The 16,134-nt window shown below is 35.7% G+C and overlaps 2 protein-coding genes and 1 long non-coding RNA gene across 3 annotated transcripts; 2 read left to right on the top strand and 1 right to left on the bottom strand.

Moving 5' to 3' along the window:
- Positions 1-1,264: 1,264 nt before the first annotated feature.
- On the bottom strand, positions 1,265-3,627 carry LOC112495407. Its single transcript, XR_003061887.1, has 3 exons — positions 3,242-3,627; positions 2,004-2,200; positions 1,265-1,759 (listed from the first exon to the last, which is right to left on the bottom strand). It is a non-coding gene; the product is annotated as an uncharacterized LOC112495407 (long non-coding RNA).
- LOC107272398 (endocuticle structural glycoprotein SgAbd-2) lies at positions 3,554-5,957 on the top strand. Its single transcript, XM_015749558.2, has 3 exons — positions 3,554-3,691; positions 4,153-4,280; positions 5,518-5,957. Exons 1-3 carry the CDS (start codon positions 3,680-3,682, stop codon positions 5,786-5,788), a joined length of 411 nt encoding a protein of 136 aa, XP_015605044.1. The 5' UTR covers positions 3,554-3,679; the 3' UTR covers positions 5,789-5,957.
- A 5,516-nt stretch (positions 5,958-11,473) lies between these two features.
- LOC107268937 (endocuticle structural glycoprotein SgAbd-2) lies at positions 11,474-13,415 on the top strand. The gene is made up of 4 exons (XM_015742271.2): positions 11,474-11,595; positions 11,847-11,965; positions 12,745-12,889; positions 12,996-13,415. The coding sequence occupies exons 1-4, from the start codon at positions 11,500-11,502 to the stop codon at positions 13,239-13,241; spliced, it is 606 nt and encodes a 201-aa protein (XP_015597757.2). The 5' UTR covers positions 11,474-11,499; the 3' UTR covers positions 13,242-13,415.
- Positions 13,416-16,134: the final 2,719 nt, after the last annotated feature.

Below are 16,134 nucleotides of genomic sequence, written 5' to 3' on the forward strand. Positions count from 1 at the left end.
GTATCGGGCTACGTGTGTATACGACGAAGTAATATAGCGAGTCTAGCGAAACGATAGTAAGATATACACGGATGCAATAATTCCTGACGGACATGATCTAGGTGTTGCCACCTGTTGGACGAGCTATCCAACTATTTTGTTTGATCATTGCGATCAAGTTGGATTAGGTTAGGTTGGCTATTATATAAGAATTGCAGGGATATTCGAGTGCACGATGATAAAGTTTTGAAAGGATTTAATGTTTGTATGAAATTCGGTTGGCGACATCCGTTTCACTTTGAGGGGACTTCTTTATGTATCGGTTCGTAAGGACATGGCCCCTCTCAATATGAAACTGATATCGCGTACAGACTATAGAATGAATATTCTTACTTGCACGCGCGTTATGTATTTGCGAGCATTTAAACGAAAGTATGCTTCTATATATGTGGCTGTCAGCAGGTAAATAAACTGTGAACGCCATTTTCGAAACTATCATTAGGCAGGCCGATGATCATTGACATAAAGGTTGCGAATGACTGGTCAAAAAATGTTTGCCATACTTGGAAAGGTAATTCGATGAAGCATCTATGGCCAATGACAAACGGAATGGGTTAGACGATAGTGAATTGGCTATTTAAATGTCATCAACGATCAATGGCGAATGATCCATATGCGGTTTACATTTTAGAATTTAATAAAAATGTAAATCTGAATCGATAGTGAAGCTCGCGTGATCAATAGTAATTTCCGAATTCAAGATTTTTGGAATGTCAATTATGCAAGTTATAAATTTAACATGAATTTAAAAAAATGTTTTTTCAATCATTGAGTTTAATATTTATTTTTTGTAATGTCCTGATAATAATATCGTAGCTTTAATTATCTACGAAGAAATAGATACGATTGTGAGATAAAAATAAAAAACTGGTATAAACCGGTTTTTCAAAATTATGTACCGAATCGTGTCCGCGTATTTCGACGAAATTTCGATAACTACAACAATGACGAAACAAATAAGACAGAGGGTTCTTTCTTGGGTAATAAGTTGGCATAACTGGGAGGTTACCTTGCTTTACCTTACACTTACATTAGTTTTACGTACCTACTCCACCCTGTTTCCCACCTCTTATTTCTGCTCATCGTCAGCATCATCATTGTTACCAACAACTGAACACAGAAAGAATAGTTTTTAATGTCAAGGCGTCTTTTGTTAGAGCACTCCCATAATACCATATTGCCATTCTGGCTACGGTATAACTCTTGCAGCAATAACCTAAAAAAATTGGATCGTTAATTTATTTACTCTGAACCGGTCTCTAGAAAATTTTCACGGTTTTTCGAGTAGATAAGAGTTTACAAATATTTAATACTGAACGTATTCCGGTACTTAAGGTAGTTTGGGATCAGTCGTTAGTAATGAGTATCATTACGTGTACGAGTACCTGTAAAATGGTGTAATTCGCACAGGATAATATAAATTGAAGAGAAACGCAACACTTTTGCCAAACCAGTCAGATCGAACGTCCGATATTTAGTAATCGGTATCGTTCGCAATTAATTTCCTTGAGAACAGACCTTGCCTGCCGTTTCTCAGAAAATACAATGGACTCTCTTATCGGTGACAGGAATCTGCTTCGTTAGCGTCACGCCGTTATTCTTTCGCGTTTCTGGCTTCTCAAGTCTTGTGTTTTACGGGAGAGAAATTTATCGCCAAAATTCTATAGTCTACACAAATTTATCGTTGTATATCACACGAGATTCGACCACGAATTCTAACCTGTGAAGGTAAAACGCAAGGACATTAGAAAATATTTCGCAATATTTCGAATCATGCCGTATTACGTAATACAACAGGAATATCAAAACCCCTAATTAATTATGAACAACTTAAAACCAATAAAAAAAATAATTCGTATATAAAAGCATAACGAATCGATAAATCGAATAAGAAACATCATGATCGTACAGATAAAAACTTTTTTTTCTATTCAAATCCTTCGCGCCCACCATTTACCACCTACGTATATTTAATCGTGTTGAAAGATGCGCAGGATTTTTTTTTCATAATCTTGCAAGCGGAATATGAATTATCCTTCATGTGCATAATTCCCACGCATTAAAATCGTTGCTTCGTCAGTCTTCAAGAATCTCGAAAATCCTCCTGTACTATTTTCTCAGCAGTGCCATCTGTACGCGTTCAAATACGAAAGTGAAGTAACTGTAAGGAAAAAAAGTTATATCTTCAAAACTCGCCCTTTTTCGATCACCGATACGTAAATCTAATTGATCTCTTCTGCAAGGACCCTCGGATAGTGAACAATAACGATTCTGGATCCATTGAGTGAAAGGAATACGCCCTGTGGATGATCCATAACGGATACAACAATCTGAATCCTGAGGTCGCTCATAACCCGCAATCCCAGATAGGCCTTTATAGACGGTCTGGCCATTTACTGCACGTTACTACTGCCGATCCTCATAATACAGACAACGAATCACGAATGTAAAGGTGCACGAGTACCGATTGTGAGACGAACTGCAACCTACAATTTAAGCTGAGTAGGTAAAACAGACAAGCAATCGTGTACGTCTTTAATAAGTGCACACGTGATATATGAACATGCACCTTGCAAAGGCGCAACATTATAATAATAAATTTAGATGTTTAACTAACGAGGAGTTATTAAAAACATTATATATAAGATGAAAAAATTGTATGAATAATAAAATGAAATTAAACGCTCTTTACCTAATTATTGGTAAGTCGACCCAAAACGCATATTGTTATTATGTATTATATACGTATCAAGTGGAAAATAGTATAGTAATACATACAAATGTATCTTACAAGACAACCCACTCTAATGTTGAAAGATAATACCGTGTCATTTCGTAATATGTTATTTGTAGTTAACAATATATTACATCTTTAAGGTTAAACACGAAAAGTGATGTCTTACTATCAAATCCTTGATATCTCATTCGTGAAATACGTTTTAAGCAATAATAAAAGCTCCATGTTAATATATATCATTTTTACATAATTACGGGATACGAACGTTCCATGGGGATCAGACGACTATAAACAGTAATTCTGACTTCTGGTTAATTAATTGCTAGCGTTATATGTGCTCCTTATAGCTAATGTCATTGGATGACTTTCACTCGTGTTCCACCCTCCATTTTTTTTGTGTTGGTCCATTATCCACTACCCGTACAATTATTTGATATTAATGTGCCTATAATATGTACTATTTACCTTGTAAAGGAATCTTCGTATGTAATCCAAAGTGGAACTGTCGGATAGGTCATATCGTCAGGTCACTGAAGCACCATCGCAAGTGCCAACTCGATGGAAGAAGTTGGGAATCGAGAATCAAGAATGTAGGGAATGACGTTAGAACACTGGTGGTGAGTTCACTGAAGTGTACAGGGATTCCATAGTCTATCGTAAGATGAGAAGCCATGGTACCCCACTTTAGGCGAGGAGGAGTCCTTCCAATTGGTCGCTTCTTGGAAATAAGAAGGAAGAACCAGAGCTCCATCGAGTATAAATTCTCCCCAGATCTATCTCAATGTTCATCCACGCGGTTACCAAGAACGAGCTTAGACAGCATACGGAAAGGTCCTGTACCAACAAAAAGGAATTTTTAAACAATTCGTACCTACGTCCATACGTGATTCGCAAGAATACATCATGAAGATACTCGTGAGTGTACAATAAGTTATCGTTCCTACCAGTAAAAGCGGAGAATATAGTTGCGTTACCTTGATTTTGGTAACATTTTATAAACTAAAATATTCTTCCTCTTTGTATATTACTACTTTGCATTGTATAACCAGAATATTTTTTTTCAATTTTTCATCATTTGAAACGGGGTGGTCCCTTTTATAAATTATACTATGACTCGTACATTAGTATATAGCATGTGTAGTGATAGTTGATACAAATTTACATACTTAATATATGTTGCATACAGCACTCGCTAAAATCAATTAGAATTCTAAGTTTACGTATTACCATGTCCGCTTTCTGAATTCCAAGGGTAGCGTGCGGCATGGCCATTCACTTCTGGCGTATTTATAATACTGACAACCATCAAGGGAACAATGACTGAGAAATAACTATTAAGGATGACGATGACAATGTAACCACGATTAATGTTTCAGGTAGCAATATTGGGTCTGCTAACGATAGCTCAGGCACAATTCAACAGATACCCTGATTATTATGGCAGACGTATCGGCATTCTTCGACAATCTCAGGACACCTCGGTTGATGGTTCTTACGCCTACAGGTAACGATTATTCGTCTCTAATTCACACGCGTTATTCGCATTTTGATTTATTACCCTAACTTCCAGCCATTCATAACGTTCCTCTTGGCTTAGCTCAAATTTTTCAATGGAAGCGCCAACACCAGAAGACAATGGCCAAGAGACCATTGTTGTCTTAATTATCAGATTGGTGAACGCGCGAACTTTTTGATTTTGATCGGTTAACGTGAATATTTTCTAAGCATCATATTGCTAACGATACAAGAGTTTGGTTGGCAGCGATGCTTGATAATAATAATAACCTATATTGCTATCGTACATAGATATCTATATGTATATGTGGATTGTGATGGGAAAATTGTTCATTTCATAATTCGTGAATCAGTCATTTTTTACTCCACAGATATTAACACATACTTCTATTTGCATAATACATGTGCAGCCATGACGAGAGCATGACAGAACGGATATCCGCAAGATCTAATCACTTCTTGGTACTTAGTTTAAAGTTAGATATCAAAGCTACTACATAATGGGATACCCCGGCTAAAATAGATTCATGGAAATTATTTGGCATACGAAAAGAATACTAAGCACCTCGTCGCACATCTTAGAAATACAATTGAAAAAAATATGTCTTTGTATCTTTGATACACAGCTATTATTTGAGTATCAAATATGAGGAATATATTTAACAAAAAACTGAATATTAATATAAGAAAATTAATCAACCGATTCTGCCGTTCCTTCATGCCTTCGATTCGTATGGTATTTTGATAAAAATATGTATTTTGATTCAGTTAAAAAATATCGCTCACTTAAAAAATTTCGTGCTCGCAACCAAAGAATTATGAAGATCATGCTCTCGTATATTAATGAATCAAAAAAGTTGCGGGGCGATTGTTAGCCCCGACGGCGACTCTCACAATGTCGAAGGATTGCGAGACGTTGAAAAAAGTAACGACCGAGGGAAGATAATTGGCGTAGATGTTAATCGTGCGCATTACACGCTGCGCAGCTCGATGCAATGCCGTTGCATAATTTCTCAATTACAATTAACCTAGCTGCCTACAGTCTGCAGCCAGCTCTTCGGCATCGACACCTTCTTCCGTTTCCTCCATCCATGTCTGGTGATTTCTTCAGGGAACGATCGCAGCGCCTCCTGGCGGCGAAATCTCGAAACACGTCCATCTACGAATAGACAAAATGAACTATGTATGACTGGCAGGTAACCAAATTTTTTTATCTTGTGTTTTAGTTACGATACCGAAAATGGAATCTCCGTGGCTGAGGAAGGCCGTCCGAAGAATCTTGGTCTTGCCGGACAAGCGGAAGTTGTTCAAGGACGCTTCAGCTACACGGCACCAGGTGGCATACCAATTTCTGTAAGCTACATTGCCGATGAAAATGGCTACCGAGCGAGTGGTGCTCATCTACCAACACCACCACCAATCCCAATTGCCATACAGCGGGCCTTGGCCTACAATGCTGCTCATCCTGAGGAAGATGAATCTCGAAGGAGATACTAATTCTCTGAAATGATTTACTTCTCAACATTTCGACCATATTTGATAAAACTGTTCTTTTGTAACCTTGATATACAATCCTTATGCAATCCCATTACCTTAAAACTTCGCTGTACTCCTCTATTGTAATGTAAATGCCTTACGGTAATAAATTAATAACGACCGATAAAAATACTGGTTTATATTTTTCTAATTATTTAAAAGTTCAATTGTAAATGCTAACTTTCAATATATTTACCTCATTCACGGACAAATAGTACTATGTACAGATTTTCCTTGTTTGCATACGTTTTTGGTCTTCTATTATCCTTTTGGCAACCACGGTGCCATCGGTGGCACGCTTACTTTTCTGAATTTTAAAAATTTAGCGGTATACATATAAGGTAGGGCTGCAAATTCTAAAGTACCATTGTTTTGCACCAGATGGAAGCTAGAAGTTACCATATTTTGTGAAAAAAAGTCACGTGTTTTCCTTCGGAAATTACATCATAGCAACAATGGCTGTGTTCGGCAAAAACATCGCTGAGAGAGCAAATACGATTGATTGGTCATTTGATCGTTACAGACAGTCGTGAGACTTGACCAATCAAATGTATTTGCTCCCTCAGCGGTGTTTCTGCTGAACACAGCCAATGTTTCTGACAACATGCCAACTTGCCATTACGCCGTTTCGATGCGTGATAGTTAAGATCCTTCTCCTAAGAGAACACTACACTCCTCATTCATGATTACGAAATTCCTGATTTTTGGTACCAAAAATGTTTATGTTTACAAAAATATTAAAATCATTACCGTAAGGTGTGTTATATTTTTATTTATAACAGAAAAAAAACGAGAATTATTTTGCGAACCATTGCCGACTAATTTACAAATCACAAAGTTTCGTATAATAATTTGAAATAAGAATCGTAATTCAATGATTCTCTACGTACCAAAACATAAACCATCGACTTTACGCGTGACCCAAGCGTAATTTAACGTTCATCGAATAAAAATATGATAGCAATTAAGATTGTGTGCAAGCTGCGTTGTTGCGGTACTCTTTTGACGCTTATAGTTAAAGAGTCGGTCAAAGCATTAATAATCATGCAATAAAATTTATGAACCGATGGAGACCATTTAGCATAAGGAAAAGCACAAAATTTCAGAGAATCCGGTTATACTATCGTTCTGTTACATGTAAATTAATAGTAATCGTAATATCACGGTAAAGGTGAGCCAGTGAAAGCAAATCATCGCTTGCCGCCTTCGTTGCTTGCCATCCGTTAGTTGCGCAACACTTCGTGAATCCTCGGACTCCGCCACCCGTCGATTACTAATTGCTGGCTAATTGTTCAATGTACTTGTACAGGTCGTTCCAATCGATACTATCTATACGAGTTAAAAATTAAATGCAAACCAATTACCATAAATGCAATTATAGTTTACCGTACGTATGTAGTTTCAGACTTGTGAAAATAGCATATAAAGTAAAATTCACTGCGACGCACATATTCCCAACGCTGATATCAACAGATTCACTGTATCAATTGAGGTTAGGAGTGCGCCAAGTAATATCCGGTGATCTCCCTTAAGATCTAATGTCGAAATTAAGAAAGGAGGAATGCAACAAACAAGATTAGAAGGGTCCGGACACTACCGACACGAGTTTCATTCATAGTAAAATGAATGGCGATGCACGAAATAATGAGTTTGCATACAATCGCGGAACAGCTTAATAGTCACGCTTGAAAAATACTGGTCAAGGCGTCTCATATGGGCAGACGTCGATCTCAATAACGATTTCGTCAATTGATCATGATTGTTAAAAGATGGAAATCATTCTTCTGAATTCTAACCTAATTCTTGCGCAGGAATCCAAATCATAAGGCTTCCGACTGATGAAACGGCCGATATCGAACTGCTTCGCCATTACTTCATCCGACGTCATCGCATCTCGACCACGCCAACAGAGAACTTACACTTTTCTTTTAACACAACACTTGCAGACATTATGTTTATGCATCGCGATCCGCCTGTCGTTACTCGTGGTGAAATATAGAAGATAAAAATGGATGTTCTCATCTCTGGTATGACGCGCTCTTAAGATACCCTGTAATTGGCCGTTGCGCTACATACATTGGTTCTACGGATATGTCAGGTTTATTGCTGGGTCGATCGGTACGCACCTAGCGGACGATGTACGAAAATACTTGTGAATCCATCGCCTGTGGGTTAAGGAATTATCCTCTTCTTTTACGTGTTTACCATATACATAGTTGATGAAATATTACAGTTGCTTGTACTGCGTTACAGAAGGATGCAATTCGATGGGATAAATTTCAATTGCATATCGGGAGAATGGCGTTTAGGCATAAATGGAGGGAACAGGATAAAGTGGCATCTAGGATAAAGATGGAGTCACCGTTAATTCTAGGCTTATCGATGTAATCTATAACAAAGTATATGGAGGATTATGAAAGGGTAGAAAAAATGTAGGAACTTCACTGGCACTTAATATATTCTACAAATTTTTATTAAGACGTGTCTAATCATGTTATGTGAATAATCGGTTAAGGGTTGGTACGATAGGCGTGCTATTGCGACGTTATTTGTAATTACAATATAGTGATTTTTCAACTCCTAAGAATCGAGAGTGGTTAAGATGATAAAGGTGAGGGTGAAAATAAAGGTCAGGCAAGACAAAGGAAGAGGAATCCTCGTGGTGAAACTTCCCACGTAAAAGCTCACTGGAAATATTACAGGAATGTGAAAATGTAAATTGTATATTTTTTATTTGTATAATGCTTTATACTTAATACGATTTTTTTTTTGTTCAAACTTATTAGAATATTATTTTAAGTGCAGTTCACATATTGATGGTCGTTTCTAGGGATTTGCTGTCAGAAGTCCCAGGGTCGGTAAATGGGAAGTTGTAGATTTGAAAATCGTGGAGGTGTAACGTTTTTTTTTTTTTTCATGTAGATAACAAGATGGAGGATCACGAAGATTTGTGTTGGTGCAAGGATAGCTAAGGATACACACTCACAGGCATTCCAGGAGTTCTAGATCGCGCTACAACCGGGACTTACGAGTTACTTGAACCCGGTTTGACCTTTCCGGCTTTATTAGCCGCGGCGTCGGCTTGGGTATGCCTCATCATCTTCGCCGGCTTACCAACACGAGGTCTCGCATACCTCCGGGGTCCTCCTGAGAATCATTATGGGAACTTTGCGTTCCTGCTTTTTCGCCAGGTCGAGATGCAAACTACTATTTTAAATTCATAATCGTACAAAGTTTTTTTTACTGATTCACATCATGGAATTATATAACAAATTGAATTATTTTTTATATACGTGCACAGGTGTAACTAGATATATTAGAGTGCCACCAAAGAACAATTAGAATTATAGAAATTAAAAGACTCACTGAGCTGTATGAACACTTGTAATTAGTCATAATGCAAATGAAGTATAATAATAGAGTAACAATGACGTCACTGCTAGAATCCCTGGAATAGAAGAATAAATAAAATTACAGAAGACAAATGAAAAAAAACTCTGAGGCATGGTACGTGGATCTTCTGCTGTACCGAAGATTCTTATACCATCCCAGTAAATTAAAATTATATAAAAACAAATTAAAACGTACGAAAATGTATAATTTTATTTTCCTTAATTAAACAAATATTTCTATTATTGAAATTCCTAGTAGCACATGTAATCAGACAGTAATTGATGTTCGAGCTACTCAACACTTTACAAGCAAACTTTCATTTTTCATTTCATACATGTCCAAAATACCATAGTCAATTACCTATCATTAGATTAATTTTTGAAAGCCTCGTTCCTACAAGGACCAATGAGAAGGCAATGAATTTGGCAATAAGGTGCCATAGAAGAAGACGAAATCAGTTATGGAATAATACTTTAAATTACTTATATCAACTTTCATTAAAGGAGTTTATGACAGACGCAATATTATACTGCGTATTATGCTAAAACGGTCACTCAAGGACCGGTTCTTGAATATCACTTCTCGAACGGCCAACAATAGTATCGTTGTTCGTACGTGGTCAATGACGAAAAAAAAATTGGAAAAAGCTGGCAATCTCAAGAAAACAAATAGGCCAAAACAGTACGAGTCTATTGACAAAATCAATGAGAAAGCTATGAACACCGTTGGTTACAAAATTGTAATTTACCTGTAAGAGTCGTATGGAATTATTGTGGGGTTATTCTACAGGCCTTCTCAAAACTGACAAGTTCACGTTAGACAGATACAAGTTTCAATAAAAGAAACGTAAATTATTTTACATCTGCCTTTAATTTACCAAAGTCATAGGTTCATCATATAGTTATTCACTTATTTGCACAGAAAATAATTTCATGTAAATTGTACAGAATTCACTTTTGAAACGAAACCCTTCTACCTTGAAACTTTATATATGCTTTCCCATGAACTCACATTAGACATTTTTTATACATGGTAGGACTAAAAATGACAGCAATAAAGTGTGTACGACGTGACAGGAATTTGTACAGATCACTTTGCGGTTATTCCCATATATGCTCTTGTATACTACGACTTTATTCAAAGTAACGTCTCTAGTAAATGCGGTCGAGAAACTTTGAAGTAAAAATTAATAAATAATTACTTTTTTTACAATAACAACCGACAGACTGATATAAAGTGTATACAGATTGTAAATTCATGTTGTCTTATGCTCGTCCATGTTTAGCGCTAGGAATCAGTATATATATAGTACTAATAATACTGTAAATTATTGATGGTCCTTCTGTAAGTATTACCCACGTTAACCGCACTTACTAAACTACGCACTAACCAAAATTACCATCACTGCTATTTTTTTAAAATAATTAACTAGAGTTACTTTATTATCAACGTACTTTAAATGCCTGAAATTTGAATACACTTATAAATTATTTCTCTAAATCTCTGTAATGAATATATAAAAACCTCCCCAGTAACCATAATCAATTATTAGCTCATAAGTCACCCACAGAAATGATAAGCTTACTACTATACCCTATCGTTACGTCACGGATAATATAAAAAATAAATCAAACTCTATATGTTCATTATACACGTGATTATGAATGAAACTGAAATTCAGACTGACATGGCATTTACATATTGTAAATGACAAGAAGATGAGCTCTTCGTCAACTAATACTTATATCCATTTCGAAAGTATTATACATTTCTAACTTTACTCCAAAGCCAGTTCCACAGCTTTGTCGGACCAGTCATAATTAACATATCGAACTCCAGATTGGTCAAAACTTTCAAAAGGAACAATATTGACCAATAAGAAAACAATTTTTTCGACTAATACAGTTAGACCCGGTAAGACTATAAAAATTCCTCAATGTATTGGCAATTACACATTTTTTGGTCAGCACAACTCAATTTTTCTATTACTTAAACTCACCGGATAGCATTGTTTGGCATTTCGCAAAAAGCCATCTTCACCCACGTACCTATCACCTAATCTGAAATCCTGATTTAACATGATCGGTAAGATGTCATTCATATATCTAGCATATATATATTACGTGTGTGTGTGTATATATATATATATACACAAACTAGTGATGTCACACCACGGACAAAGAAAAGTCATATACCAACTATGTAAAAGTAAAGTACGAGTGGCTGGGTAGCAAGGAGTTATACTTTGTGGAAGGGATCATCTGCCAGGTTTTGTATAAATGGCGAGACGATCCATGCAGGATCGCACATTGAGTTCGAGTCGCTCCAAGAACCCCTTACCAAGTGATCAGTCTTCCATCGGGATGCAGTTTTTAGTGAGTTTCACGTGATCGACGGGAATAATAATTTTTTTTGTTTTATCAAGCTCATTTTTTTTCAGGAATGAAATTGACATTCATTATACCTATATTATTCATTGAAAAGAGTGACGAAATTTATTTGCATTTTATTATGGGGAACAGTTGAGGAAGTTTTATTGGATAGGGTTGGGGAGGGTAGGGGGTTGGAGGGGGATTGGGTATTCACAGGTATACCTGATTATAGATATATCATACTTTCTTTTTAGATTGTGTGTTTCGCCCTTGTGGGCTGTGCTGTCGGGCAATTTGGTAATTTCCGTGGATTCCAAAATCAACCACAACCTGCCAGACCGCAATATCAACCTCCAGTTCAGCCCCAATATAAGTATGCCTATACCGGTTTATAATTAGAAATAAATATTTGACCTATACACAAATCACTTAAACTAACCAGATTAGCATGAAGGGATACTAATCTTCATAATCGCATAGTCATGATAACATTCTGTTTAGTTAATATAATTTTAATAATACGAACGACAGTCTTAAAACAAAAATTCATTAATCAAATTGATCCTGGATTATAACAAAATTTCAACCCAGCACAGTTACCGTTTAGTAGAGAAAGTATTACGTGATAGTAGTATAGTAATACATGAGTCAACCCTGCATCATTCAATATCTAACAAGCTTTAAAGACCCGTTCACATTGCACTGTACATACCCGGTTACTCAGTCCAAGCGCACCACCTGAATATGGCTTTGCCATAAAAATCAAACGATTAACGCTAATTTCAGGCGATACGTTTGGACTGGATAACTCGGTATATTACCACCTCCTGCTTTCCAGATTATAAGCATACTTGTCACATCAGACAATTTGTTACGTCGTAATGTTAATTTCACACTTTGTATGGTAGCAGCTGATTAATTTATTACCTAGTCAATTAGCAGAAGCAGCGTGAAGCATTCGATGCAGTATAAATTTATATTTAGCGTGTCTGCCTACGTAGTGATAATTAATGTTAACAACCCTGATATAAACTTTGACAATTTATTACTTTAAATACAAAGCTTTACTAGTTAAAATATATTAATATTAAATTGTCGAATGTATATTCGACGTATGTGAACTTGTGATGTAATTGTCATTAAAACTTACAGTCCTGGCCAACCGCAAATACAAATCCGAAGCCAAACGAACGATATTTCTCCGGACGGTTCTTACGCATGGAGCTACGAGACCGAAAATGGAATTTCAGCCTCTGAGAGTGGTTCGCCTAAAGCTGTACCTGAGGGACAGGCAGAGGTTAATGAAATTAGTGCATTGTTATATAATTGTTTGACAAGTGTATATATATATATATATATGCATATTTATGAAGTATACGTGACGGCTATTTTTTATTCTTCAGGTCGTCCAAGGTCAATATTCTTATACGGCACCCGATGGAACCCCCATAACCGTGAGGTACATCGCTGACGAAAATGGCTTCCGCGCTGAGGGAGCTCATCTACCGACTCCACCACCAATTCCAGAGGCGATTCAGAAGTCACTTGCTATTCTTCCTAAAACTGCCGAATTTCAACCAACTTATCAACAACAACCGCAGCAGCAGTACCAACCGAGCTTCAATCAAAATCCTTATCGCAGATTTTAAATCGAACTTCGCCATGAAGATATTGTCCTTATAGACCGTGTTGGTGCTGCCGGATATCTCGGCTGACATCCGGTTGCGCTTACGGTCGTGCCGTGCTACCGTTAACCTGTGATTACTTTGTTGAATACGATAAAGAGTTTACGGAAATATATAACAATGATTTTTTGAAAAGTCTGTCTCTTTTTTTCTTTGTCTATACACATTTATCTTCTAAGTAAATCATTCTCATTTACGTACTAGAGATTATTTGATTATTTTAGCTTAATTTTCAGCCTGGAAGGTACTTTTTTTCGAGTAATAAAAATTTTACAATTTTTTTTTTTTACTTTTAATATGATACGAAAAGGTTATGCTGGTTGGGTATTTACATAGTTATTATAAATGTAGAATGGATCGAATTTTTTAACTATAATTTCATGTTTTGTATGGTACATCTCGATTGATTTTTTTACCTTGTTATTTATGATATATCACATTCGACCTTTTTCTTTTAGTAGAATGTTACTAGACAATCCAATTATATTGTACAGTGAAAAAAATTTAAAAGAAGAAACACACGAAAAAAAAGGGAAAAAATCTAGAATTTAGCTTTAATTAATTAATTTTTTTTTATGAATACGGATCCAACACATGTATTGGGAATTCCCGTATAAAATCCTACCTGATGATAGATCTGTTTATGCAAATTTATACATTACGTCATGCGAGCAAATACGATTGTATAGTAGAATTCGTCAATAAAAATTTAGACTCAAAGAATAATCCATTAGTAACAACATGCCAAGCAATTTTCAAAAGAGAAAATCAATTCCTCAGAATGATATATGACGATCACTAGATACTACGTAACATTATATCTCAAAGTTTAGCCAGCATTAGAAATATATTTGGAAACTTCGAACAATAAAAAAAAAGTCAATAAATAACGAATGACAATTCCAATATAATGTTACGAGGCAAATATATATAATTCGATATAAAAAATCGATTAATAATAAATCCGTGCGTTACATAAATATAAATAAAAAAAATTTAATAAATGTTCACTGAACTTAAATAATTTATACTTTGGAAGTTTCATAAAACATTTCAAAACTAATAGCCATCCATGAACTTTCCTTATTAGATACCTATACGAATTACAAAGTGGATTCTGCGATTTTTCTGACAGGCAAATTCACGCTTGATTACACCTCGTGATATTAAACATAACATTAATATATTAAACGTAACGTTTAACATTTAACGCGAAGGTTTTCGCGTGCCCGTCGTCGTATCTGATAAAAAAATGAATCTCGCCTCTCTGCCGATACGTAATCGTGAATGCTGGTCAAACCTTGAACTATAGCAAACAGTGTTTAACGCTCACCGACCTGTAGATCGTTACTGTCTGACTTTTGACATCTTTATTAGACTTTCTGTCAATTCGATTGACGATTGCGATACGAGACACAAGTGGTGGATAATAATGATAATAATGATTCCTAGGTAAAATCCTTGTAGGAAAAAAAACGGAGATAAAATCCTTGTACAAATATCCATCTAATAAAGGAACCCTGTATAGATATATAAGCCCGTATTCACAACCGCTCTTAAAATCACTAACAGAGTCGTTTGTAGTTAAAAGTCACAGATAGAAAAAGAAAAAATTTAAAAGCGCGCTATTAACACTAAAAACGAGTTTTGAATACGGGCTATAGAATATACAATGTATATCCTTGTGTCTATAGTAAATTTGTCTAGTAGAAAAAAAATGTATAACGCACTAAGCGACTCAAATTATTAATAATATTCTACCCTGGTCCAAATTTGTTTTACGATTATTAATCCCTTCAATGTATATAATTATATTCACTGATGATTCAAATTTCCCGCTGATATTTTGTCTCGCCCTACCAGTCTTCTTGACTATTTACTTGTATCTAATACATTAAAAGCATCAACTGATAATTTAAAGTGCTTAACCTTGACTATTCTTGATAATTTGACATTAAATACTTTGAAGAATTTTTGAGTTTTCTATCATTAAATATATATATGTATAATCATTTTTTATTAATAATATGTCATACCACCAACGTCCATACAGAAAATTTGTTATCTTATCCAATGATTTATATTTTTACAAATAATTTTGCTTACTACAATGACTAACCAGCCATCAATTTCATTCCATTCGGTACTTCAATTATTGTTTCCCTCTATTTTACAAGCATGATCCAGATACGGGTACTGTGGGAATAAAAAAAATGTATATAATTTTATCGAATCATCGAACAAATGCCAATTCACCACTAAACCTTATCCCTACTTAAATATTTAAGTATATGGCACTGTCATTGATGATAGCATCTATACTGTCTGCATGCTTATTCCTACGGACGAGAGACTTTATTGGATGACTGGTGCAAATATTTCAGAGCAGTAGCAGATTTCGATGCAGCTTCCGTTACGTCAGACACTAGAGAATTTACCATCAGTCACGATCTGCCTTTAGGATCGATGAAAGTCATGACCGGTAGACGTAAGATGATTTTAACAAGATAAGTTTACTCCTCGCTATATGATTTTACGTGACGTAATGTTTCGCAATAACGGCAACGATGATTTAAGGTAGTTTTAATAAGACGTGTAATAAATAAATGTGCATTAATATCGATAAGCAAAGTCTGGCAGGCATTTGCAGTTTTGAACATTAAAAATGTGCTGCTTCGTCTTCATCCTACGGTGATTCTTAAGATCAAGAGTTCATAACTGAAACGTGATGTGGCATTTGATCGCTGTGCTATCCAATCGGAGGATCGAGACGGAAAGTTCTACGAATCTTTCTGTGGATTTGATCAATCAATGCAATTCAATGAAATCAATAAATTAGTACAACGGGATTTAAACC

Source organism: Cephus cinctus, unplaced genomic scaffold (genome assembly GCF_000341935.2).
Source record: "Cephus cinctus unplaced genomic scaffold, Ccin1 Ccin1_scaffold0008, whole genome shotgun sequence".
Taxonomy (NCBI): Eukaryota; Metazoa; Arthropoda; class Insecta; order Hymenoptera; family Cephidae; genus Cephus; species Cephus cinctus.

Coding starts and splice junctions, on each gene's coding strand:
- LOC107272398 (XM_015749558.2), top strand. Junction 4,281..5,517: donor GATGGTTCTTACGCCTACAG/GTAACGATTATT, acceptor CTTGTGTTTTAG/TTACGATACCGAAAATGGAA.
- LOC107268937 (XM_015742271.2), top strand. CDS start 11,500: ATGGCGAGACGATCCATGCAGGATCGCACATTGAGTTCGAGTCGCTCC. Junction 11,596..11,846: donor CCATCGGGATGCAGTTTTTA/GTGAGTTTCACG, acceptor CTTTCTTTTTAG/ATTGTGTGTTTCGCCCTTGT. Junction 12,890..12,995: donor TACCTGAGGGACAGGCAGAG/GTTAATGAAATT, acceptor TTTATTCTTCAG/GTCGTCCAAGGTCAATATTC.